The 26323-nt window shown below is 42.9% G+C and overlaps 1 protein-coding gene across 6 annotated transcripts in view; it reads right to left on the reverse strand.

The window, feature by feature from the left end:
* Nucleotides 1-4118: 4118 nt before the first annotated feature.
* arhgap21b (Rho GTPase activating protein 21b) overlaps nucleotides 4119-26323 on the reverse strand; it is a 39259-nt gene continuing 17054 nt past the window's right edge. Inside the window, exons 1-19 of one of the 6 annotated variants that reach the window (XM_074687952.1) lie at nucleotides 22168-22632; nucleotides 21978-22004; nucleotides 19194-20766; nucleotides 16341-16487; nucleotides 15928-16030; nucleotides 15764-15809; nucleotides 13900-14025; nucleotides 13497-13796; nucleotides 11578-11639; nucleotides 11311-11456; nucleotides 11074-11216; nucleotides 10654-10812; nucleotides 10450-10528; nucleotides 10279-10352; nucleotides 10094-10183; nucleotides 9837-10004; nucleotides 9446-9551; nucleotides 6719-6750; nucleotides 4119-6629 (exon numbers count right to left, since the gene is read on the reverse strand). In XM_074687952.1, coding sequence (XP_074544053.1) covers nucleotides 5055-6629; nucleotides 6719-6750; nucleotides 9446-9551; nucleotides 9837-10004; nucleotides 10094-10183; nucleotides 10279-10352; nucleotides 10450-10528; nucleotides 10654-10812; nucleotides 11074-11216; nucleotides 11311-11456; nucleotides 11578-11639; nucleotides 13497-13796; nucleotides 13900-14025; nucleotides 15764-15809; nucleotides 15928-16030; nucleotides 16341-16487; nucleotides 19194-20652 — 4815 coding nt within the window. In that variant the 5' untranslated portion in view covers nucleotides 20653-20766; nucleotides 21978-22004; nucleotides 22168-22632 and the 3' untranslated portion in view covers nucleotides 4119-5054. Of the gene's footprint in view, nucleotides 6630-6718; nucleotides 6751-9445; nucleotides 9552-9836; nucleotides 10005-10093; nucleotides 10184-10278; nucleotides 10353-10449; nucleotides 10529-10653; nucleotides 10813-11073; nucleotides 11217-11310; nucleotides 11457-11577; nucleotides 11640-13496; nucleotides 13797-13899; nucleotides 14026-15763; nucleotides 15810-15927; nucleotides 16031-16340; nucleotides 16488-19193; nucleotides 20767-21977; nucleotides 22633-26323 lie in introns of those variants that run through there. The other 5 variants (XM_074687953.1, XM_074687951.1, XM_074687950.1 and 2 more) reach the window with 5 other exon arrangements.

Below are 26323 nucleotides of genomic sequence, written 5' to 3' on the forward strand. Positions count from 1 at the left end.
TAGGGTTCGGGTTAGGGTTACAGTTAGGGTTAGGGTTAGGGTTAGGGTTACTGTTAGGGTTAGGGTTAGGGTTAGGGTTAGGGTTAGGGTTACTTCTAGGGTAACTTTTAGGGTTACAGTAAGGGTTTGGGTTACAGTTAGGGTTATAGTTAGGGTAAGGGTTACTGTTAGGGTTACAGTTAGGGTTAGGGTTAGGGTTAGGGTTAGGGTTACTGTTAGGGTTAGGGTTACAGTTAGGGTTAGGGTCACTGTCAGGGTTAGGGTTAGGGTTAGGGTTAGGGTTACTGTTAGGGTTAGGGTTAGGGTTAGGGTTAGGGTTAGGGTTAGGGTGACTGTTAGGGTTAGGGTTACTGTTAGGGTTAGGGTTAGGGTTAGGGTTAGGGTTAGGGTGACTGTTCGATTAGGGTTACTGTTAGGGTTAGGGTTAGGGTTAGGGTGACTGTTCGATTAGGGTTACTGTTAGGGTTAGGGTTAGGGTTACTGTTAGGGTTAGGGTTAGTGCTAGGGTTAGTGTTAGGGTTAGGGTTAGGGTTAGGGTTTGGGTTACTGTTAGGGTTAGGGTTACTGTTAGGGTTACTGTTAGGGTTAGGGTTAGGGTTACTGTTAGGGTTAGGGTTAGATTTAGGGTTACTGTTAGGGTTAGGGTTACAGTTAGGGTTAGGGTTACAGTTAGGGTTGGGGTTACTGTTAGGGTTAGGGTTAGGGTTAGGGTTACTGTTAGGGTTAAGGTTAGGGTTACTGTTAGGGTTAGGGTAAGGGTTAGGGTTACTGTTAGGCTTAGGGTTAGGGTTACAGGTAGGGTTAGGGTTACAGTTAGGGTTAGGGTTAGGGTTAGGGTTGGGGTTACTGTTAGGGTTAGGGTTACTGTTAGGGTTAGGGTTACTGTTAGGGTTCGGGTTAGGGTTACAGTTAGGGTTAGGGTTAGGGTTAGGGTTACTGTTAGGGTTAGGGTTACAGTTAGGGTTAGGGTCACTGTCAGGGTTAGGGTTAGGGTTAGGGTTAGGGTTACTGTTAGGGTTAGGGTTACAGTTAGGGTTAGGGTTAGGGTTAGGGTGACTGTTAGGGTTAGGGTTACTGTTAGGGTTAGGGTTAGGGTTAGGGTTAGGGTTAGGGTGACTGTTCGATTAGGGTTACTGTTAGGGTTAGGGTTAGGGTTAGGGTGACTGTTCGATTAGGGTTACTGTTAGGGTTAGGGTTAGGGTTACTGTTAGGGTTAGGGTTACTGTTAGGGTTAGGGTTAGGGTTACCGTTAGGGTTAGGGTTACAGTTAGGGTAAGGGTTACTGTTAGGGTTAGGGTTACTGTTAGGGTTAGGGTTACAGTTAGGGTTAGGGTTACAGTTAGGGTAAGGGTTACTGTTAGGGTTAGGGTTAGATTTAGGGTTACTGTTAGTGTAAGGGTTAGGGTTAGGGTTACAGTTAGGGTTAGGGTTAGGGTTACTGTTAGGGTTAGGGTTAGGGTAAGGGTTAGGGTTAGATTTAGGGTTACTGTTAGGGTTAGGGTTAGGGTTACAGTTAGGGTAAGGGTTACTGTTAGGGTTAGGGTTAGATTTAGGGTTACTGTTAGGGTTAGGGTTACAGTTAGGGTTAGGGTTAGGGTTACAGTTAGGGTTAGGGTTACAGTTAGGGTTAGGGTTAGGGTTAGGGTTACAGTTGGGGTTAGGGTTAGGGTTACTGTTAGGGTTAGGGTTACTGTTAGGCTTAGGGTGAGGGTTAGGGTTACTGTTAGGGTTAGGGTTACAGTTCGGGTTAGGGTTAGGGTAAGGGTTACAGTTAGGGTTAGGGTTACTGTTAGGGTTAGGGTTACTGTTAGGGTTAGGGTTAGGGTTAGGGTTAGGTTAGGGTTAGGGTTAGGGTTAGGGTTAGTTAGGGTTAGGGTTAGGGTTAGGGTTAGGGTTAGGGTAACAGTTAGGGTTAGGGTTACTGTTAGGGTTAGGGTTACTGTTAGGGTTAGGGTTAGGGTTACTGTTAGGGTTAGGGTTACAGTTAGGGTTAGGGTTACTGTTAGGGTTCGGGTTAGGGTTACAGTTAGGGTTAGGGTTAGGGTTAGGGTTACTGTTAGGGTTAGGGTTACAGTTAGGGTTGGGGTAACTGTTAGGGTTAGGGTTAGGGTTAGGGTTAGGGTTACAGTTCGGGTTAGGGTTAGGGTAAGGGTTACAGTTAGGGTTAGGGTTAGGGTTAGGGTTAGGGTTAGGGTTACTGTTAGGGTTACTTTTAGGGTTACAGTTAGGGTTAGGGTTACAGTTAGGGTTAGGGTTAGGGTTTGGGTTACTGTTAGGGTTACGGTTAAGGTTAGGTTTAGCTCCTTGGGACATGCTAAGGGTGGGGAAATGGGCAGCTTGTGCATGGAACTATGTGGCTTTTTACAGCCATTAATAGCCACACTCTTTGGTCAAAAAAGGGAATCGGAGCCGTCGGCAAACCCTGGAAATTCCATACAGCTGGTGTTAGGTCAGGATTTTACATTCACAAGCACAACTAATTACAGGTTTTGTCATTAATTATCACATTTCGTGGGCTGGGAGGAAAGCCAAAGACCCACAAATTTCACTAAATGACTTAATAAAGCGATTTTCTGCATTATTATGGGTCCTTAAAACACCATCATATGTATTATAAAACTACCCATCTGAGTTTTAGTGTACTCCAAAGTGAAGCATTCTCCTATTGTTTACAAATTACACTCATTAAAATCACAAATCTTTTAACTCTTGCATATATTAAATTAGTTTGAAACTACAGTTTTAGAGATTAATTAATGTTCCTAGCTAGATTTGATGCAGGATATTCTTTACATTTTACTGTCCCTTTCTTTTGTGCTGCTTTTTCAAATTACAGGCAAATCCAAAAAATGAATGTATTGATGTCACTATTACAGGTTTCAGGTAACATTCTGTGGATCACAGAATCCATAAACTTTAGAGCAAGACAAAAGTTACAGAATAAACATTAAATAGTCTGATTTCAGAAATACTCAATTTCATCTTTGTATTAAAAATCCTTCTCATATTCAAATTCTTTCATGCCCAACCTTTAGCTGTCTATCATATTTTGAAATGGTAAAACAATGTATCTGCTATGATCCAGAAAACTGTTGAGATGTAAAACTTCAAGTCCCTGTGAGGACTTTCTAAGTGATTTTGAAAAAGTCTGAAAAAGTTCTGTTTCGCTGTCGGGTTGTCTAGGATCAGATTGATTTACAGCATGTAGAAATCACTATGACAACACCACGCTGGCCAACATAGTTTCATAGTCAGAGGAGAGACTCGTGTTTTCTCTGCTAATAATTTCTGTGATTAATTTTGTAGTGATGGCAGACACAGGAGCTGGACTGGCAAAAAGAAAAAGGACAGAGGGGCATTAGCAAACTAGGAAAAGTGATTGAATTCAGGCTAAAGGTTGGAGCATGAGTTCAGCTGTTTGTGATAATGGGTGCTAGTGCTCATGGGAAACAGTCTTTATCCCGGAAAAATACAGAAACAATACATTACCCCCATTGTATTTTCTTCAGTGTGTAAACAATGTGTGAATAATAACAGCAGAGCAGATCCAGATGCCATTGACAAAATTTATTTCCAGTGTTTCAGGAGTCTGTTCACACCCCTCTAACAATCAGAGGAACACAGCAGTGGTACCAACAATCCAGCTCAACCAACTGTTTCCTCATGCAGGGATCCCCCTCCACTAAGAAGTACCAAACTGACCACAACACCCACACAGACCTCATGAGCATCATCATCATCATCATCATCATCATCATCTCACAATACTGTATGCAATCCTGCAATCTGATGGAAATGAAAAGTAAAGCAGCTAAAACATGGCATTAATATGTACACTTAAGTTATGTATTTTACAAGGAATATTTAAAATTCAAGTTCTGTTAAAATCAAAAAGAAAAAAACAAAAAAATGAGAAAAAAAAGAGTAAAAAACAGATTAAGACCAGAGTGGAATGCCTAAGGAATGGAAGCTCGGCATTTGTTACATAACCTGTCGAATGACTGAGAGGACGATAAAAACGTCATTCACAGTAACATCTTCATGTGTCTCAGAGACAAAGACAATATGGCACCCTTAACATTTCATAGTGAGGCACTTCCTATTTTAAAGAAACATGATTTTCTGATTGGATCCCATTTTTTTTCTTTCTCTGACTTTTCTTCCTCGTTGCAATCAACAGATGCTTGAACAACAAACACTAAAACAGCAGAACGTCTGCGACAGAGGGATGTTGTTCGCTGCTCTTTAAACCGCGTAACAGCGATGAAGAACTCTTTCCATTTTGCATAAGCCCAGTGTCTCCTCTTCACCTCTGTACCTTTTGGAAAGGCTCCTTTGACAGCAGGGAGCTTGTAGGCAGTCCACACACAGGCTGTACCAAAAACACTTTTCAAGTAGTACACAGAAAAATAGGGATATGTACACTTTAGAGTGAAACACAAGCATCTAAAGCTTTTAGTCAGTATTACAGCAAGCATGTCTGTACATTCTTCATTTGGTTACCAAGCGACTCGCTGACTCTGAACGTCATAACTTTCTTTACACAAAAATAGCTCCTCTGCAATACTAGAAATCTCAGCTTCTTTTTAAATTTCCTATTTGTCCATTAAGTCAGTTCATCCTTAAAGCCACTTGACTGAACCTTGAACAATCTTAACTCGAGCGTCACCGTTTGCACCTCCCTGCACAAACTTCACAGGCTCATCCTCAGTCTTCAGCATAACAGGGATTAAAACCAGGAGGAGGGCCTCCTGCTCAACTTTCACAAAGTCATTTATCAATAAAAACCAAAAAAATAAAAATGTATAAACAACATTTTCATGCTTCTACATGAGCAAGATGAGCGATCCCTGTGTGCAGTAATTCTCTTTGACAAGCACACACACACACACACACACACGCACCAGGTACAGACACACACACTCCACCAGACGATATTTGTACAACATGCTCATTCACTGACATGAATCACACGACAGACATGTATCCACAGACTCCCAAGTACAGACACATCTCACAGATGGACAGACACACACACACACATCCAACACCCCTCACAGGTACTGGTAGAAGCGCGAGTGGACCACCTGGGAACTGGAGAGTTTATGTGGGTGTGCGGTGGCAGACAGGCTCAGGTTTTTACTCTGCGGGACGTCCCCGTTGAGCACGTCAGCCTGACGATGTGAGAGTTCAGACGAGGACGAGGCTCCGAGGCTCTGGGAGTTGGCTCTGCACAGCGCCCCCTGCTGCTCAGAGAGGTCCAGGCTGACCTCGGGGTTGCTGGTGCGGTGGCGCTCCCGAACGATCCAGTCCCTGATGGAGAAGTCTTGAGAGCTGCACTTTGGCTTCAGCTGGTCCACAGCTGACAGCTCAGAGCGGGAGCTGGATCTGACGCCGACGTGCTGCGGCCAGTCCCCCAGAACAGACAGCTCTGCAAAGTCCCTCTGACCACCCATGGTGTGTCTGCGTCTGATGTTCTTCTTCTTGCTCCGACCCTCTGACTGGCTCCTCTGACTGCCCACGCCAAACATGTCATCTACAGACATGCGCAGACGCACCTTTAGCCGGTCAGTGATCTTCAGCTTCCACGCAGGCTCGGCCTTGTCTAACTCACCACGAGACGAGGAGCTGAGGCTCCCCGTGGAGCGACCTTTCACTGAGCCCAGCACACGTGACAGCCTGTTGGAGTCTTTGTCGCTCCACGCTCCCTCTAGTGAAGACTCGCTCTGGGTTTTCTGCTGAGCGGCCTTCTTTCTGGAGAGCGTGTCACACTCGATGAGCCTGTGGGAGGCGAGGGGGCGAGGGGCTTCCTGCTCAATTCTCCCCACCGTAAACACCGACAGGTCACTCTCGCTGTCCGTCTCCATCGGCCTCCCCTCGCTGATCAGCTCGCTCCTCTCATCGTCAGCGTCGTCTCCGCCCCTGCTCTCTGCCACAGACTGCACTTCAGGGCTGAGCGTGCTGAGCTCAGCTCCGGTGAGGAACGTCATGGAGGAGGTGGTGGAGTAGTCTGAGGTGATGGAGCAAACCTCGGCTCCCAGCCCGCTGGGACCTGCTTCTGGGCCGTGGGCGGCCGCCCTGCCTCGCCTCACTCTGGGCACGGATGCCTGAGAGCACGTGCTGTTCATCGTACCAAGGTCGGACACTGTGTCGTCATAGTTGGAAGGCGGGTCCGACAAAGAGGTCTGGTGAGCCATCGGCATGCGGTAGCTGAGGTTTGGGGAGTGAGGGGGTGAGGCGTAGAGGGCGCTGGACTGAAGGGTGGAGGAGATGTGCTCTGGAGGCAGGGAGGGGGAGGGCTCTGACATGAGACTGCTGGAGAGAGACTCCTTCCTGTCAGGTGTGTCCAGCTGCTCCTCTGAGCTGTTCCTGTGCTTCTCTTTCTCACTGGCTTCATCCGTCTCTCCCTCCTCCTCCTCCTCCTCCTCGGTCCGGCTGTCTGGGGACCATGGAGGCTGCTGCTGGCTCTCCTCTGCGAGCTCCTTCTTGGAGAACACAGAGTCCAGGTCGTCGTCTGAACTGCTGAGCTGAGCTTTGTCCTTGGGCTTCTTGCGCTTGCGGCTGGCGAAGAAGGAGGAGCGCAGCATCTCTTTGCTACACTGATCCTTCCCTGACCCCCACAAGCTCTGCTGAAAACAGAGCAAGAACAAAAAGAATACAAAATCAGCAAAGACGATAAGACGAGTGCAAGATAAAAAAAGTAAAAGGATGGTATTACCTTTGATTTGGAAGAGTCACTACATGCTGAATCTGGAATAAAGAGAGGAGAGGTGTTAGGGAGGAGTCAGCCATCTCTAACCTGCTAAAAACACTGAACGAGATAAAGAAGAAAAAGGCAGATTTAAAGGCTCAGAAACTGGTAGACATGATGAGAACGATGACAGCAGCTGGATGGAAGCAGGTGATACGTTTTCGGCTCAGGTAGAGAGACAGCGGGACGACTGATCACACTAAGCGGTGGATGGAAAAAGAGCATCAAAAGAGGCCTGAGATGAAGGATGAGAGGAAAAGGAAGTGAAACCCGGCAGTAAACCAAGACACAGAAAGCAGCTCATGCTCGATGTATCGATGGAACGACGGCACATCACGGACAAACACGTCAGTCACAGAGCATCACATGTAGCCACCAACCAGCTGTAGGCATTCTTTCCCAACTCAAAGACATCACAGAGGAGAGGGGTGATGATATAGCTCTGACTAAGGGCCTAAAGGGCTCTGAGCTGAACAGATCAGTAAGTGTTTGTGGTGGTCGATACAGCTGGCGCAGGCAAGCCTTAGCATGAGGAAAGATTGCTCTTACTCCAATGCTAGGTTAACTCCTGTGGGCCCTTTAACTTGTGCCCTGTCATTCTCAACAACAACAAAAAAAGGCAAAACAAAGAGTTCACAAAAGTTGCTGGACTCAGTTTGCAAAAAGAGAAAGGCGACAGCTAACAATGGGAGTAAAAGCCTTTTTCAACCACAGGAATCAGTGAGCACACAGGAACTAAATCCAGGAACTTTAAGTATCCAGGAAAAGCTGACAAATTAAAACTATCTGAATGGGTTCATTTGATTTATAATTTTCAACTCGAGAAACTCGGGGACTTCAGCAAACCTGTTTTAAAGGGTATGGTAAGATTGTGTGTCTTACTTTGAAGGATCCACATAGTGATGCATTTAGACGACAAATTACAAAAAACAAGATGTATGACCCTCATTCTGCTACTGTTTGTCATTGGATTTGGTGCTTTATCACCATTTTAATCAGTTTAATTGAATTTTTAACGTGCCTTGATAGAGGTGGCTTACCAGAGGTGATCTCGTGTCAAAATGCAGATTAAAATCCACAGTTCCTGAAATAGTTCCTGGGCCCCAGACTGAGTTCTTGTGGTGGAAATGGGCTACTACTGTTCTACAGTCAGTCTAAATAGCGTGTTGGTGTGTGGTGCAGGATTGGATAGAGACAGTGTAAGGGACATGTAAGTGATTGATGTGGGTGTTGGATGTTATGTAACAGTAGGGGATGAGGATGTTCGTGGAACTGTTGGGTCTGTTGTTGAGAATGTGATGCTTAAATGTTAAATGTGAACAGATTTTCAAATAAAGACATCAAATACAATAAATCAAACAAAAAAAGACACAAGAGAGGGCACCTGAACCAAAAGAAAACCTCCTGTCTCTTTAAGAACCACTACATCTTCATGCGCCCACCGCTATTTGTGACGCTCTGCATCAACAACTCCCTGGGAATCTACCGAACTGGCACGTGGTCTGTATGTGTGGGTTTGTTTGAGTGTGTGCTGGGGAACATCCAGCTCAGTCCCACCACTACGAGCCCCACCCTCAGACATCATGACAGAGTATGCCACATGACCGGGAGAGAACCTGAGGTTGACCGTACCATGCTACTTGTCCTTGCGATCAGCTTTAGAGACAACAAGAGACAGCAGAAGGGCTTTCAGACAAAGTACAGCAGCATCGCTCTGTATCCCCTCAATTTTAGGGTATTGGTTTAAATATGAGACGTGCACACCACAGGAAAAATGACAAACATCGACTTCTCTTTCTTTCTTTTTTATCTTTTTTCCTCCTTTCGCCCAAATTTAAAAGAGCTGTGGGTTTCTGCAGACTAGGCAGCTACACTGGGCACAACACTCGTCCTTCTTCCTACAGTCCCAGCTGTCCATCACTGACAAAACAGAGTCCATCAGTGACATCATCGAGTGATAGACGCCGCCCACTTGGCCTGTGTCAAGATTGGGTAATGTGTGAGTGCTGGACAGGGATAAGGGAGAAAAACAACACACTACACACAGAAGGGCAGAGGTCAGAAGGGTTAAAACTTCCATTGTTTCTGTTTCGTTTCTCAGATTTTCTTTGGGAAAGAACATGCCGGGATTATGTGAGAGACGAGGAGGAGGGGAAGAAAAGAACTGAAAGAAAAGGAGTCGTCGTCTCAACACAGGTAAAGCACAGGGAGAAAAAATGACTTGAGCAAGAGGAAATAAAGAGTAAAGCAAACGAACGAAAACAAAACTTGAGGACAATTTTGTCTCTTTGGGCAAAAAACTTCAACATAGAAACAAAACAGACTTTGTCCGAAAATGAATTGATAAAGAAAGAAAAAGTTGACAAATTGCAAGATGTTTTTCAAGAATTTTTCTGTTAACTGAAAAATATGCTTGTTGAAAAACAACTGAAAAAGGCTTGCTTAACAGAAAGAAATCAAAATTTGGTAGGCTGCTTAAAGCATTAACGTTATGGGGAAAAGGCATACAGTTCTTTGTTTTAGCATTAAAAACTAGCACAGCGCTAACAGTTAGACTTATCATAGCTCTACTGCACAGATATTCATCATCTCTGATTAACTATGAACATAAAATGTACCATTACTCCTACAATAAAGTATTTAATGAGCTGATGCATGAGTGCTGCTCCTAAAAGGAATCTCTCTCAGATGTACCTGAAACTTCGCCCGGTGAAGCTGCAGTTCGTCCGATGTTGCAGAGCAGGTGGTCGATATTGGGCACAGGCTGAGACTGCACTGTGCTCTCCTGCTCAGCTGTGGTCTGGGGGGAATGACACAGTGTGGACAAGAATAGAAAGACAGCAAAGAGAGGATAAATGATTGAACATGTCACAAGACTGGGAAAAAAGAAGATAACACTGATGTGAAATAAAAGCAACTGAGAGGTTTCACCGTCTCTGCAGTGTCCAGTCATTCGAGCCATAAAAATCTTTGTTAGAGCAGCTTTAAACTCACATTCACACACCGAGCAGAAGTTAGAGTTATAGATGGTTAAGTATTTTTGATAAATAAAAAAAGTAAAAAAAAGACAGGAAGTGCCACATACAACAGGATCCTCGTCACATTCGTCGGTGAAGAACCAATCATATTGCTGGATGAGGTTCTCCACTATCTTGCACTGGTCTGGCATGTGATTGACCATGTTGGCCATGTTGTCTTCTGAGGTTCTGACCAGCGTTGGACCAAACACTATTGCCAGATTACGAGGCTCCATCTGGACAGATGAAGTGAGTACAACACATTACTTCAGAGGGCTGATATCACTGAATGACTAACACTGATTGAACCTGTCATTTGTCATACCTTGTTCTTTTCACAGTTCTCAGACACCCGCTTGAGATGAGCACAAAGGAATTTCAAAGTTTCGAAGTGATGATCGGGTAATTCATGAATCTGCAGGTTACAGGAAATGTTAACAGTTTAAAGGTATACAGTTTGAGATAATGTAATGTTAAGATAAATGCTGCTCATGTTAGACTTTTACCCACCAGCCTCTTCAGCTCTTTTAATCGCTCCACTGAGTCTTCTGTTCTGTTGGCTTCGATAAACTCTGCATACTTTTCTGTGAATAGAACATTAACATTTGTTTTACTAAAAGGATGAAGACTGCAGAGGATTCAGTTTTCCTTTGACTGTCTGTTGTATTCGTTAGATCTTACCATTTGTGAACAGAGGCTCTGGAAGTTTTCGGAAAAAGGACTTAAGTAAACTACTGATGACATTGAGGTCCCGCCATTTCTGCAGAGAAGGATAATGAGAGGATTATTGTTAAAGCAGTGCTCCCAGTAGAACTCCATCACTGCTGAAAGATGTTGTCAGAAAGTTGCACACGATGCTGTGTGGCTCAGGTGTCAGTCACTCACGTCTTCCTGGATGTCGATGTCAGTCATTCCTTTGCTGTTGAGCTCTTCCTGCATGCTGGAGATGGCAGCGTTGTTGCCAGGGACCCTGTAGATTCCTGTGTACTCCAGGCCTCTTTCCTCCACCACCTTGCAGCACACCTCCACGATCAGAGGAACAAACTGCACAACAGGAAGACATACGACACAAGAACTATGTTTATTCTGAGTATTTGAAATAAGTCTCACGACTGTTATGAGTAGCCCTCTATATGTAGGCCGTGATGTGTTATATATATCACAGCCTGGCAAAGGAGGACAGAATTAGAGGCTGTTTCGACTGGCAGGGCGTTAGAAAATCAATATTTTCTCAAACTGTGAGAATGCTAAATAACACAGCCCTTTTCCCACAAACACTTAAATGTACATTGATATAAATCTCACCCTGTTAGTTTGTGCTGGGGGACAGTCATCAAGCCGCACCCCAAACGTTACCCCAGCTGGAGGCTTTTTCTCAAAGGGCCTCCTCATGATCCCTGCAATACCAATTTTCCAAGCAGCTCTGTCTCGCGGTGGACTGGAGTCATCTGACACAGGAAAAATCAGCAGGCGTAAAAATAAATCAAATGTCTTGGTGAAGAAATACCATGTGACTGCATTAATTAGAGCAGCTGTTTTTACCCCTTGGTGCCCGCCGATCCTCTCCTGTTTTTGGTGAATGGGGGCTGTGGCTCCTGTTATCAGTTTTACTCCCCAGGAAGGCTTGTTTGATGCTGAGGGACTGTCGGGTAGTTTTGGGCGAGGGCTCTGACCTGCTGCTGGGTGCACTGATCCAGACAAAAAATAATTCATTTTCACACAAAGAATACGCCGACAGTCCCATATAATTGGATAACTTGTTTTTGTCCCATGATTGAGCCACAGGTGGCAGTATAGAGTCCTACATACCTCATCATGTTGTATTCTTTGATCTTCCTACTGATCAGATCCTGGCTTATTACAGCGGCATCCTGTTAGAAAATCAGAATTTCATTAAGAAGAGACATCGAAGCACATTGATTCTGGATTTAAGTGAATTTTCTCTCAAAGTAAACTATTAGACAACTGCCTGTGAAGACTTGAAACTAAAAGCATGACAAGAAAGTTCCAGTGTTACAGACACAGCAGTCTGAAGACACAGTTAAGTTTTGCTGAAAAACAGCACAGTCATTGGTTCACATCGTGTTATGTAGTACTACCTGAATTTTGTCTTTACCAAGGTTATAATAGTTTTGGATTTTCCATTACAGTTTAGTTTTAATTGGTTTTAGAGCAGGCATTCTAGTTTTTATTTAGTTTTGATTTTTGCAACAAGGCTTAGTTTTAGGTAAGTTTTAGTTTCTTCATACCTTATTAACCAGGTGCAGGATTCAAAAAGGTCAGAGTAAATATTTTGTCATATTGTTTATTTTCAAGTCCAACATAGTGCTCACTGCTCAGTCAATGCTGACACTGAAATGTTGGCTGCTGCCAACATTTCAGTAAATTATAAAAAAGACAATATAATATGAGCTTCAATAAATAAAAACTTGGACTATGTAACAATAAAGGCAGACTCAAATAAAATAAAAACTCGGACTCTGTAACACTTAAACTATTATAGATGCTCTGATTCATTGCTCCACTACGTTTTGTCGCAGCACAGCGCACAGCCAGTCAGTGCAGTAAACAAGCTTGTCCCTTTACATCGCTATGATGGTGCTGTGCGGCGCTGAAAACTGCCTAAAACTGTCTAAAATTGGTTGGGAAAATGTGTTGGATTAATTTATATCCTGAAGGCTATTGATATTGTCAAAAACTATAACAAAGGGAATTTTGTCTATCATTTTAGTTAGTTACAGTTAGTTTTGTGAACACAAGATACAGTTTTAGTTTACTTATCGTTTTTGTTTTCTTTTCTAGTTGTTATTAGTTTAAGTTAACTGCAATGTACTTTAAATTTAAGTTTTCGTTTTTAGTTTCGTTTTAGTTAACTATTACAACCTTGGTCTTCACATGAGAAGTAAGCAAGTTTCAGAGCTTTCATTTTAAAAATAATCTCTGCTAAGACTAACTTTTGGTTCACCCATTCCCACCAAGCAGTCTATTTAAGATCAGTACAGTTTGGTTTGGGTTGACTTGGTTAATCCTGATCTTGTTTGTGTTTCTATAGCCAACTGTGTCTCTTTTGGTAGGCAGTGTGTAAGCTTGATGCAGATAGCCACATCAGTCAGTAGTAGTGTGATGCCATATCAGCGTGGCACAGTAAACAAAGAGCAACGATGGAAGACATCCAGCAATTTGTCTTCTTTATGGTTGCCATGTGTCTCTTTGTTACAAAGCGTAATCAAGCTTTGTTTCAGAGAAGGCTGTGTGCTGCATGGAGAAATACAGCCGCTGTTGTATGGTAAGTGACGATTCTTTCAACCAATCAACAGTCTGCAGTGTTGTAGCCACACCTTCTAGGATTGGATTGGTTTAGTCTGACACCTCAATGGAAGGGTCCCAAAAAGAGTGACGGTACATCTCTGTTGTTTGGGGATCTGTCCTAAGATTAGTCAGTGGAGAGCCAAACTGATGCTTGGTGGAAACTAGGGCTTACATCATTAACCTAATGTATGTGATTCTTAAAAAACTGCCGGAAAGTCTGGCATCAACTTGAATTCCAAGTTGTCAATAATGTCTTTGAAATGATAAGTGACCACAGTCCACTCTGCCCTGACGTTATTGTACATACGCTAACAGTGATGTCCGTGCTCTTCTGACAGATGTGTTAGACCATCTCCAGACCTCCATTAGAGTGGTGATAACAAGGTTACAACCTTGACACAGGCCTTGCTGAAACCCACCTCTTCATCAGGGTTACTGTTATCCTGAATGACTCGGATCCATGACAGCATGTCCTCTCTCCCCTCCGCCTGGAACAAGTATTCGCAGTCTGAGGTGGTAAGTCGCAGCACATTCTTGCGTCTTGTGTCACTGTAGGAGATGTCAATCAGACAGGCCTTGATGCTGATTTGCAGTGGGTCCTCATCGGATGGCGTGGAAGCGTGATACACCGCATCCTTCCTGTCTTTGTAGAGTGTGAGGGTGTGACCTTGCAACACAGCATACATCTGCTTCCATGATCTCATTCCTCCACCGACACGCTACAGAGACAAAGAGAAATTAGGCTAAAGCATAGAAATATTGCACATCAATGAGTTGTGTAGTTTCTAGTTGTTAAATAAAGGCATGAGTGAACAGGCATACCTTGTTTTTGTCCGTACTAAGTTGCCTAAAATTCAACATTCCTTCCTTGGAAGAATTGGCAAAAATATCTGAGGTTGAATCCCTCTGAGATCCTGAATCAGCAGAAGATTTGTGACCATCCAGAGCCTGCACGACAAACATGACACAGGTTAGTCAGCTGCTCACATGAAGGCAAAAAGCCAGTCGTAAAAGGTCAAGTTGAGTGGTGTTTGGGCCGCCCTGAATCCTTCCCTCACTCCTGCACCTCTCCTCTTTCACCACACACAGCAGCAGCGTGTCCTTTCCCCACTTCCTTCAGTTTCTTTAAGCTTTGAACTTTTGACAACACTGATCAGCAGTGCGCTTTATGAAGACGCTCAAATAACACTACTCACATTCTGAAATGTTTCTCTTGATATCCACAACAGGTGATCTATGTGTTGATGAGGCTTCATGACAAGTCTAAAATGAGAATTCAGCCTTTGGATGCACAACACTGTGCAATACGATATAGTGATATGTCTCTATTTTCTCTCCTACCCTCAAAACATGTGTCAGACTCTAATCACAGCATGTATGTGCAGTATGAGGGGAGGTCACTCACTTATTGATCAAGGATAGCAGCCTTTTAGGTCAGTAATGTATAGTTCATACTACAGCTGCCCAGGTTTGGCCTGTTGAAGCCAAAAAGTCCCACAGCTCCAAGTCCTAGGTTAGTAGGTCCTAGGCGCCTAGGTTGCTAGGTGCCGCCCTGTTGGCTATGGCTGCCTATGCAGCAGCTCTCTCTTCTTTGTCTGTTTCTTGTAATTTTTATGTCTCCTTTTTCGTAATCTTTGTATTTGGAGTGGATCATTACTTTGTATGGCTCATTTGTTGGTCATAGACACCAAACTTTTTGTGGCTTTAGTGATATTTTTACTACTTTTTCTCCTGTGTTTGTCTGGAGATCCTACATGTAACCATTGCCACATTGTTTACATGTGAACTCAGCTGTTACCAGCTTGTAGCATGTCAATGCTAACTGGTGTAAGGCCTGATGTCTTCCCAAAAGGTGAGGAGAAGGAGGTGAGGATGACATGCTTGTTCTTAGGTGTGAGCTAAGAAGTGACAACATAGACCTGTCCTTCCATCCATCGTTATTGGGAACGTAAGATCTATCTCCAATTAGATGGACAAGCTAGCCATGCTAACCCAGCATTAGAGGGAATACCAGAGGGCAGAGTAGCATCATGCTATTCACAGACATGGCTAACAGAGCTAACATCAGACACCAACTTTGGAAGAGCTTCACCTGCTGTGAGCAGACAGGATCTAGGAGACAGAGATGGAGCATGACTGAAGAAGCTCAGTCCTGGACCCTGTGGAGGTGGAGGCTGGCTGAACTGGACAATGATGGACAAGCTGTCATCATCTATTTTTTATGGACCTTTTTGCACTTACTATACACTTTCTTACTTTTGTTTTCTTGATTGCTGCTGTGACTTCAATTTCGTTGTTCTTGTTACAATGACAATAAAGTTCCATTCTATTCTAAACTAAAGTTCTCGTCTCTGTCGTGTTTCTATTTAGTTGGTAGCTGGGTAATACGTGTTGTGATGTAAAGTTAGCCTTTAGTTAAGCTGAATAGAATCCAAACAGGGTGAGAGAAGATCAGCTCTTGTAAGTTGTACTCAAATTCAATTTGACGTAGGAGCAGTAATACATGACTTTCCTATATTTAAATGTGTTATTTGGTCATTCTAGATGCATTAATAATTACTGGGATAGTGGGTAAACATATATTTAAATAAAAGTCTTTTATGAAGCAGTAAAACAAACGACAGAAAAGAACTGTGTAATGACATTAGAACATCTCACATGCTGAGTGAAGTGTATATTTTCTCACCTTTCTCAGACCCTTGAGACTGGGCATATGCTTACTAGAAGATCGCCTTAAGAAAATGAAGACATGAAAAAAGTGATTCAATGTCAGATGAAACCCAAAAGGGATTCATAACCCTTTGTTTAGTTAAAAAATAAAAATACACCATGATCCTACTCTACACTCACCCTCTGCTCTCCTCCTGGTAGTTATCCAGACCTTCATCGTAGGATTTGGAACGCTCTGTTTTGCTGCCTGTTTCAGACTCAAGCAAAGCACTTCTCAGTGACTCTAAAGAGAGAGAGAAAATATGAAGTTATGCCACCCAGTCTATTATTGATTGGGGAAATATAATCTAAAGGGCTTTGATAGTAACAATTAGTAAAGAGATTATGTAGGGCAAAAACGTATTTCAACAAAAACACAAGGTGCCAGATGAAGCTGATTTAGAGGGCAAATTGATCAACAGAAAATGAATCGATGAAACTTTGTATAAAAGCTTCATCCTTTACATGATATAACCTTGATGATAATGCACATTTTTTCTACCCAAACAAAATCTTAAGAGTCAAAGTTTGGTTGACACAGCCAACCTGTTTACCTTGGTCATGCGACAGCTGACGTCGAATGGGAGGGCACAGCGAGCCAGGGCTGGAGGGACCTGTAGTTATCGATGGTGCAACAGATATGACAGCAGACGGTGGAATAGGAGCAGCATCCCGGTCCACACTGGGGCTGGTTGGCTCATCTATGACAACAAATAAACATCTTTTGTGAGCATGAATAAGAAACTCAGTGAGCTTTTTGATCTTTGATACTAAATTATGTCTCGGAGAGAAGGCACGTCTTTTGAGTTTTCCTCTTTGAGATAAGCAAAACAATATTAATTATCATTCATGGGATTTTGGTTTGAAAAAAAGAACAGAATCCTCTTGACACAGCTGAAAGTTGGAGTACATCTTTTTTTTAAATGTTTTTAAGCAAGGAGGAAGTTCTTGACTCTCGTGTGCCACCCACTCCTGCCACTTGAAGCCTGAAAGAGCTCAGAGTACAAAGCTGCTCTCTGCAGCCGAGGGGCTTTTGGAGCTAAATTTAAAAGAAACTGTCCTAGTTCCTGCCTGAACCCAACTTTGAAACTGGGCAATGGAAAAAAGAGATCAACACTACAAGAAGACCTGTTAGACTTTCTAATCAACATGCGGCCCATCAATGATAAACAATACATTTTAAGACCTTATTTCTTTATCTTCACTCCAAACATACAGAAACAACATTTTTTTGTAATACTCTAAACAGATTCCATGATGATGACAAAGGCGCTCTGGGTAACAAATATGAATTCATAAAAGGAACAGAACAACTCTGGTTTCTTCAGCTGCTGGTTCAATGATCCCCATAGTCAGTACACCAGGCAGCTTGCTCTAAAACCACCAGAGGGGTTCTGCCTTAGGTCCAAACTGTTCATTATTAACCAGCTCACTCTTTGGTCCTTTTGGAAAATCATATATTATGATCAAAGCTTGCAAGACAACCAAAGCTAGACAGCAAAGCTTTCAAAAATGTACCCTTAACAACAAACGAGTTGAATTCCAGACACACTGCGACTAGATCAAAAGGTTTAACCACTGACATCTGATGCAAATACAAGATATATGACCCGCCTGTAAATTGGCTGAATAAAACCAAGGATTGGGCAACAACAACAACTGAGGCCTGGACCACTGGGCTTTCAAACAGGCTATTGATGGAGGTCCAACAGCACACACAATTGGGGCACTGTTCTCCTGGGTCGGGGCACCAGTCCCAGAATGGTGGGGTTGCGGCATCATCACTGTCACAGCTTGGTTTGTCTGCACCTGGCCTGATAGGCTGCCTTAACAACCATTATAACATGGACCACTGAGAGAATGACCAAAACACAGTGAGACGCAAGGGAACCAGACTCCATTCAACTAGTTTCTCGTTACAGAGATTTAACACGTTTAACTTTGAAAGTGTAACAAACACTACTACAACATGATTAAAGAGAACTGAAATATACAGCTCTGATAACCATTTCCAGTATTCAGTACTTTTAAAACTGAAACAGTGAACTAATTGATGAGTTTCTTTTTCCACAAATGTGAGTTTTGTCTAATGACAGAGTTCTTGAAAAGAAGCAAAACCTGCTCAGCAGCTTACTTTAGTGTCCCATGGGTCGAACTTAAACTTTAGTACTTTTACTTCCTGTGACCTATTTTTCTACACAGTCTACCTGCAAAGAACAAACTGTTTCCTTTGTGTCCTCAAAAAAAGAAACCCCTAAACCCCTGAGGTATCCCACTTATTTTAGTCTTTGAATTTGCAAGCAAATCAGATCAATTACTATCCGAAACAGAAGATGGATCATTTCTCATTAGTAGCAGCCTCTTTTATCACAAAAGACATACACCGATACATTAGATTAATCCAAACTAACTGAAAAACTGAATATCCACTTTCTCAAAGCCTCACTTTTCTCTCTCTTACTTTTGTGGTAAGCCTGATGGTACTCACACACAAAGCATACATAATACACGTATGTAAAGATGGTTAGAAAGAGGGGAAGAAAACAGAAATAAAGAAAATACAGTTAGATATCTGAACATAAAATATTCAACACTTTTTTTCTTTTATCTCAGGCGTTCTCGGGTTATCAAAAATATTTAAGAAACCCAAAAGATCCTCGATCTGCATAACCAACGTTGCCTGCAGCACAGTGACAGGGAGCAGGCTTTCATTAATGAACCCCTACATCATAACATACTGAGTGCTCCTTCTGATTATGAATATTTTTAAGCAGCTAAGTCTACGAGAACAATAATTTCACTGAAACAAGACTGAATGGACGGAAATCCTTCTGTTTCAGATCAGTTGAGGAATTTAAACACATTGGAAAAGTGTTTGTCCAAGCACTAACAACACATTTAATGTACAGGGTGAGACAGTTGTTTCTGAGGTGAAACTCTTCCATCACCATGAAATGCATTATGGGGCTACTGAACCATAACAATCCATCCTGTAGAGAGAGCACTGAAGAAAACACTGTATTAAAGGGAGGAAATCAATATATTCCAAAAGGCTTAAGCCATCCCTCACTCTGCCCCAGTTAAGCTGAATATTCCACAAAACCTCAGTGAATGCCACAAAACCTGATTAATAACATCTTCAAAGGGAGATTAATTTATTTCTGTCCTGTGCACGCACACACAAACACACACACATAAAATGCTAAATCAGATTAACAATGAAACTAGAGGTCAACAGGCTCCACAGACAGTTTTTCATTCCTCAGTTCTGCAACTACTCCTACCTCTATCTATATCAGAGAGCCTTTAATAAGCTTCAGCTGCAGCACTGCGTTACTTTACTACCAACTACTGTCATTGCCATGACAACCTAGGAGGGCAAGGCTTACAACTGATCATTCTCTTACCGATAAATGGAATTAAGTCCAGAGACTCGTCTAGGTTGCTGGAGCAAGAGGTGTGACGTTGTTCCCCAAGGCGGCGTATGTGAATCTCTCGGCGTGCATCGTTGGGAAGCCAGCACGCTGCCACATCTGTTGTGGAATCTGGTCCATCGTCATTTACAGCCAAGATGTAGGAAGGGTGCCGAAGAGGGCTGGGGTTCTTACCAGAAGGAGGCTTTTCCCTCAGAACAACCCCACTCTCTGTGGGACTTCTCCCGTTGACTTGACTCTGGGGGTCTGGGGGAGGTGGTTTGAGGATGCTAGGCCTCTGAGGCAGCTGTTTTGCAGTGGAGCATGAAGAAGACCTGTGTCCTACCAAAGCTGGGTCTCTGCTTGTTTCTGCAGGCTTCATGGACTCAGCCCGTATCCTACTCTGGCCTTGCTGGGTAGCCCGAGCGACATGGTTTCCTTTGACTGCAACTCTTTGGTCAACAAGAGAATGGTCAGTACTTGTACTTTTTCCAAAATGTGGGAGTCTGTCTGAGAGCATGGGTGAGGAGCGAGCCTGAAAGGAATCTGGTCCTTTAGGATAGAGAGGGGCGTTAGGTGGCCCCCTCATGCCACCACTGTAACCAGCAGTGGGTCTGTAGAGCATGGCCTGCCTGGGGATAGACTGTCTGCTAGGCCTCGTACCTTGGTCTGCCCTGCCAAACCCAGCTCTTCTTTCAATAGGGCGAGCCAGCTCTGCCGGGTCAACGTAATCTGTAGAGAGCGCCCGGGCTTTGTGCATTAGGCCGTCTTGTGACATGCTCCGTGGAGGCCAGTTCCGGGCTTGGCTGATTCTCTCTGCACTGCTCAAGCGATCCTGTGAAGCACTGCGTGGGGCAACCTGAAAGTGGGGTGGAGGTCCTTGGTATGATCGTTCATGAGAGGTACTCCTGCGCCGTATCCCCTTAGGGACCCAGTCTCCCCGGGGAATGTGATGTGTCGGGCCAGGGGTGGGCTGACCAGCTCGAAAATTGTCCAGCCTCTCCTGGATAGTTCGACTGCCGTGGGAATGGATTCCTTTGTTGTCAATGTACTCCCTGTATGTTTGGTAAGTGCGCCAATCAATGTTTTGATGATTGGCTGGGTAATGAGGGCCCTGGCCGCCAAATGGAAGCATTCCAGGACCACTGGGGTAGACGTCAGCCTTTCGAGGGAGAGGATACTGGGCCAATGATCCTGGCCTCCCCCTGAGGAAAACAGGGTCCACATAATCCATCCTGTGTGCTGGACCCATGCGACCTAGATGGGCTGCATCAGGAGGAACCACCACAGTCCTCACGCTGTCGTTACGCATGCACACCGCCATCTGGTTTTTTGGATAGGATTGAGGGGGAGGAGGTGATGGGGGCACGGTGATCTCTTTGCGGTACCCATGGTCAGGAGGTGCTGCTGGCCCTCGGCAGACCTGCTCGGCTGAGTCTGTCGCCTGGGCCATGCCCGGAGGCTTACAGTCTACTCTGGGATAACATACTGGCGGAGGCTCAGGAATGTGACGTGCATTTCCACTGTAGCTGCTTTGGCCACGGAGGTAGGCATCCTGGGAGTAGGCCTGGAAACACAGCAACAAAGCAGTGTTACAATAGATATAGTACAAGCTGTGTTTGCAAGTGTGTGTAACATTCAACAGTGTGCTAACAAATACTTCCAGAGAAGTCAAGCGTGATATTACAAATGCTGCTGGATGCATGTGTGTGGGCAGTGCATGTTGCATTATGAGTGAGTGGAGGCGTTAGCAGTTCAGGGGTGTCAGTGGTCTTCATCTGCTCCTTATTTAGAGTTCCCATGGTAATGTTCACTGTTCCATGACGAATGATACTACTACACTGCCTAAGCCACAGTGGATACATTTTACACACAGACAGGGACTTCATGGTGCACGAAAAATGTTTTTAATAAAAAAAATTAAATAAAGAAAGAAAAACATTTTTCCCACCCCTGTTATCCAGACAATGATTTGAAGCCAATGGACAGCACTAAATTTCTACTGTAAGCAAATCAACAACTATCTTCTTCCTTGAGATTCTCTGAACAAGGAAACAAGATGACAACAATACATGTTTAATTTAAAATTAGTGGCTCGTGTTCCCACCTCAGACTAACAGACATTAACCTCAGACAGACTGCAGGTCGCCCATCCCTAATGGAGAAGCACTAATTTTAGACAACCCAATAATCGTCCGGGGTTTGGAAGCCTTCATTATTTTGCTGCAGGTACTAATAACACTTCATATTTACCAATCATAGCTAGAGCTTGTCAATGATCTTAGCCCTCATAACATTTTTTCCTCAGAGCACACTGCACGTACTGTTCATGTGGTAAAAAGATATGTGAAGGTATGAGGACTTTGATCCTACAATCTGGTGTAAAAACCTCAGCCTTGCATAAATCAGTGCCAGGCTCAGCTCCTCCCTTTGTAAGCATGAGTGTGTAAGAGAGTTCAGAGGTCACTGGCCTTTATCAAGCTAATGACATCTGGCACTGAAGATGAAGTCGGGGCGAGGCTTCACTAAATGCCAGCTGGATGCCCGATCGTAGCAGTCATTCTAACAGGTACTGCAGGCTCAGTCCATCTGCCATTTCTACAGTCTACACATTTGAATTACCATCACAGCGCTGACCAAACAACTAGATAGCAATTATGTCAAATAAGAAGAGAACATCCTGTAGTGACGCTGCCAACATGCATGACACATGCCAAAAAGAGACGACGAGCACAACATGTCAACATCAAGTGACTGCACAGCCAGCTGTTTGCTTACCAGATTATTAGTTCCCAGAGAAAAAGGCTGCCGTTACAGCATGTGAAAATTAAAGTGTTGAGAAATCAAGGGAGGGAGGGTGGAAGAGAAAAAGATGCCAGCAAAGAAAAATGCACACATTATCAAAAACAGCCACGGTAATGCCTGGGCTTGACATGCTAAAAATATACTAGAGCTGCAGCAGCATTACAGGGATGAAGAAGCAGGGATGAAGCAGGGTTGCCACGTTACGACCTGCCTGTGCCAGTCTGTCCTGGTGAGGTAGCAGGAGCAGAAGCCTGCCTCTTTAGTTGCTGTTAGATATCCATGGTTGTATCCATCTTCAGCCAGAAAATTACGCTAACTGAACAAGGTGCCTCCAGTCTATTTCTCCCTCTCCCTCTCCCTCCCTCTGCTATCGCTCACATGACAGAAGCAGCAGCTGCTGATTATACATTCAGCTGTGATGGTACAGCTCCCTCCTCCCGCTCTTTCCTCTCTCCTTTTCCCTTAACATCAACCTGTTCAAAACACAGAGCAGTCAGCTGATTTCATCCTGTTTTAGCTCATCATACAAGCTGTGTCCTCTTTTTTTTCCCTGCTCTCCGTTTCCTCTGCTTTCCTGGCGTACAGTTCCCTCCCTTTCTGCTCCCTGGATGTACACTCTCTCTGTCTCTTTGCTAAGCAACTGCTGCCTGTCTCCTAGCAGTGTGTGTGCTGCCTCCTACAGTGTAAAGTCATCTTGCTAGTGTCTCTGATAATCCTCTTGTTTTATGATCAACCCTTATCAGATTGCTTGTCTAATACAGATTTGGTACAGATTTTTTGTGTTAGTCTTGCATTTGCTGTTTATCATAGTGGCCAGTGTTTTGACAACAATTGTTAAGTATAAGGTGTAGAAAGGCTCAGATGAAAAAAAGTGAAGACAGTCAACTGTTTTTTTTAGATGACAGGAACTAAAAATTAATTTATGAAGAGAGTGAAGTTGATGGTAACACAACCAAATATTTCTCTGATGAAACAAATCTATGACACCTCACATTAAATATTTGAGATAATCATTGCTTGAATATATCTGAGAGGGTGGGGTACCAGTTCTTTCAGTGATACATGTCCACCCATCGTGTAGTAATAATAGTAATGAAGATTTAATCCAGACATTAAAGGTCCACAAGGGAAAAATATTCAGGTAAAGCAAACAGCCAAGCTCATCCATTATATCATTCATAAACGGGCTGTCAGACAACAAAAGGCCCTCGGGAAAAGATTGCAAAGCATCCTGACAAAGCACTTATGTGATCTGCTATATATATGGAACAGATGAGTGCACCTTTGCTTTGCACTGAATGTGCAGAATGCACAGCAGCTGGCAGCGGCTGCCTGCAGCACACATAAAAGGTTAATGAGGACATCTCTAGTGTTCACAGGTATGAGGGCTCACTTCTACTCTGGCAGTGATATTTGAGGACATGAACACTGCATTCATATGAAAATCTGAAAATGTTCCAGAGAGGATGTATGATGTGTAAGAATTAAGAATATATGTTCAACTTTTTAATTTCTGTTCACATATTTTAAAACACACAAATGTGGGCTTCCTGTCAAGCCTTTCCAGAATTAACACTTAATATTCAAAATACCAAGCTGTCAAACGTGAAGGGTGATATGAGAGTTAGCATGAAATCTTCCTTGATTTTTACTGACTGCTGAAAATCTGCAATTTACCTATATAATGTTCAAACTATAATGTTTAAAAACTCCAAATAAATAAAATTTTTAAAAGGGGCTGTGAGGAGTTTCTACGTGATCTTGAAAAAAGTCTCACCTCTAGATATATGCCTGATTGTAATCCACACTTCAAAATGAGACTATTAGCGTCAATATTACAAATTAAAAGTTATTTCAAAATGCTGCTTCTTAGCTTCCCAAATAGGTTGAGCAGATTGATTTACTGCATGTCTGAGTCTCTTTGACAACACCTCGCCGGCTGATGAAGTTTAGTATTGAGAAGAAAAATCTGTGTTTATCTGCAATGAAAATGATTTACAAGATTAATTTTGTAGTGATGGTGGTTACAGGAGCCTGTCAAACAGAAAAAGGACAGAAGAGCACAAAAAACAACTTGAAATTTTGTTTAAATTGTGTCCAGCAAATAAAAAACAATACTTGTGCTTTTAAAATATCTTTTATTTTTTACATTAAAGGATGCATAAAGTTACAAATACTTTTGAACATGTTGATCTTTGAACTGTTTCTATTGTATTTTCTACTTTCCCTGATCTTGGTGGATTGTTTTGTATAAAGATGTGTGTGTATGTTTGTATGTGTGTTTTTGTTGTGGTTTAGGATGCTTTGTCCACATAAATCTGACTTTGAATTAAGATTACAACATTGAAAAAGGACTTCTTGTTTTTAGAAATGCATGGATGAAGAAACTAAATGTAGCTTTTTCATAACAAAGTTCATATACAAATTACTAACAGCAAACAAAAATCCACACATCACAATGCAGCAAGGTATGCATTTGCAAATCTGTTTTCACATTATAATATAGTATAATGTATTTGTGGATACATTTACTCGCACATAGGGATGGGAATCAAAAATCCCCAGTTCCTGAGAATCGATAAGAAATGTTTCAATCCATCACTATCGTTAACCTTGACGCTAAACGATTCACTTATCAACTCTACACTGTGCTGGAGCTGCAGGATCTTACATGAGTAGTCTGCCTACCTTAGCTTAGCAGTTAGATAACATTTCTCAAGAAAACTCTGATTCAGAATTTCAGCTTGAAGTTTTAATGACAAACTGAACGCACAGAGAAATGTTCATTTTTATCTCACAGGGGATTCCTGTCAGCAAATCAAACAACTATGTGTGAAGGAATGCTAGGAAGAATTTGAAACCCATTGAATGAAGCCAAAAGATAGCTGAATATTTTGAAGTTTGAATGAAGTTTGTAGCTGAATGTATGACTGAGTGAGAAGGGTTTGAAGCAGGCTGAAAAAATGTCCTGAAGGGAGAAAATTTTGAAAATTCCGCATTCATCTCTATGAGGCCGAAATCGCGCAAATCGTTGAATATCTCTGGAAGTATTTGTGAAAAGTTTCTGAAAAGTCATAGCCCACCGAACCCCACTGAGACACACGTTTTAAAGTTTGAACGGTGAAAACCAGTTGAAGTTTGTAGGAGCAGTAGCATTCCAAAAAAACGGGCGGAAGAGAAGAAGAAGAAGAAGAACGTTTTTTGACTCAGAAGAACATATGCTGTGAATGCATTGCTGCATTCACAGCAACTAAATGGGAGAGTGATTGTGCACGGGCTAAAAGCTAACACAGGGGCTAAACTGTTTGTGATAATGTTCATTCCAACCCACATGCAGCAGTTATTCTGCAGTGGTCTGTTCAAACTTGAGAGTCTATCAATAAAATAAAGACTGAGGTTATGTTAGCTCTGCTTGGTAGATGACTGGCAGGACATAACCAGGATTCACTAACGTTACACACCACAAACATGTCTTAGAGCACCGGGCTGCCAGCTGGGCTAAACACAAACGGCTACTAAAACTGACACTGTTTCCTTGTTGTCACGTTAGCCTTCAGATACGTCAGAACACTGGGCTACTAGCTGGGCTACATACAGCCTGCCACTACAATGTTTGCTTGATGTCATGTTTCAAACTGGCGCATTGTATCCAGTAAAAAGTTGTATTAAACAAAGAAAATTTGTCTTCATCCAACCTCTATTTAATTCCAAAACCAACACACACCTCGCTAAAAGTAATTTACAACAGCATGTGTGAGACCCTGGGCCAGAAAATGGCGAGGCAGTCCAATTCAAAGCATCTTTAAATAGAAAATACCTAAAAATGAAGAGTTTAATGTAGTTATATTTTAATAACTCTTAGGAATCTGATTCCAGGGTATTTTCACACACACTTGTCAAGTATTTCGTTTTTTTTTTTTTAAATGACTTTTTCCTTTTGAATAATGTACAGTCTTTAAGTTTAATTATTTAGCATTCTGTATTTTAAGTGCACACCCTGAGCTATTTTTAAACCATCAGGAAGTTAAGTGTCATTACCCCTTCTCAAACCTCCCACTCTAACATCCTAACAGTCATAATGAGAAGAGCACATCACTTGAGTCACCTGATGAAGACACAAAAAGAAAACTGTGCTAAAGGAGGTCTTTAAGTGTTAGCTGGTGAGTGATATCTACCAGACTCAATGAAGACCTCTCTTTCATTATTATAAACTACATACATGGTGAAACAGCTTCAGAAACCAGAGTCATATGTGGGTTATGTGGCTTCTTTTGATAGCAGTGAATCTGCTGATGTTGTCACATGTGGTTAGGCATGTG

Source organism: Halichoeres trimaculatus, unplaced genomic scaffold (genome assembly GCF_033239565.1).
Source record: "Halichoeres trimaculatus isolate MK-OKI-2021-1 unplaced genomic scaffold, fHalTri1.1 fHalTri1_scaffold_15, whole genome shotgun sequence".
In the NCBI taxonomy this organism is placed as follows: Eukaryota; Metazoa; Chordata; class Actinopteri; order Labriformes; family Labridae; genus Halichoeres; species Halichoeres trimaculatus.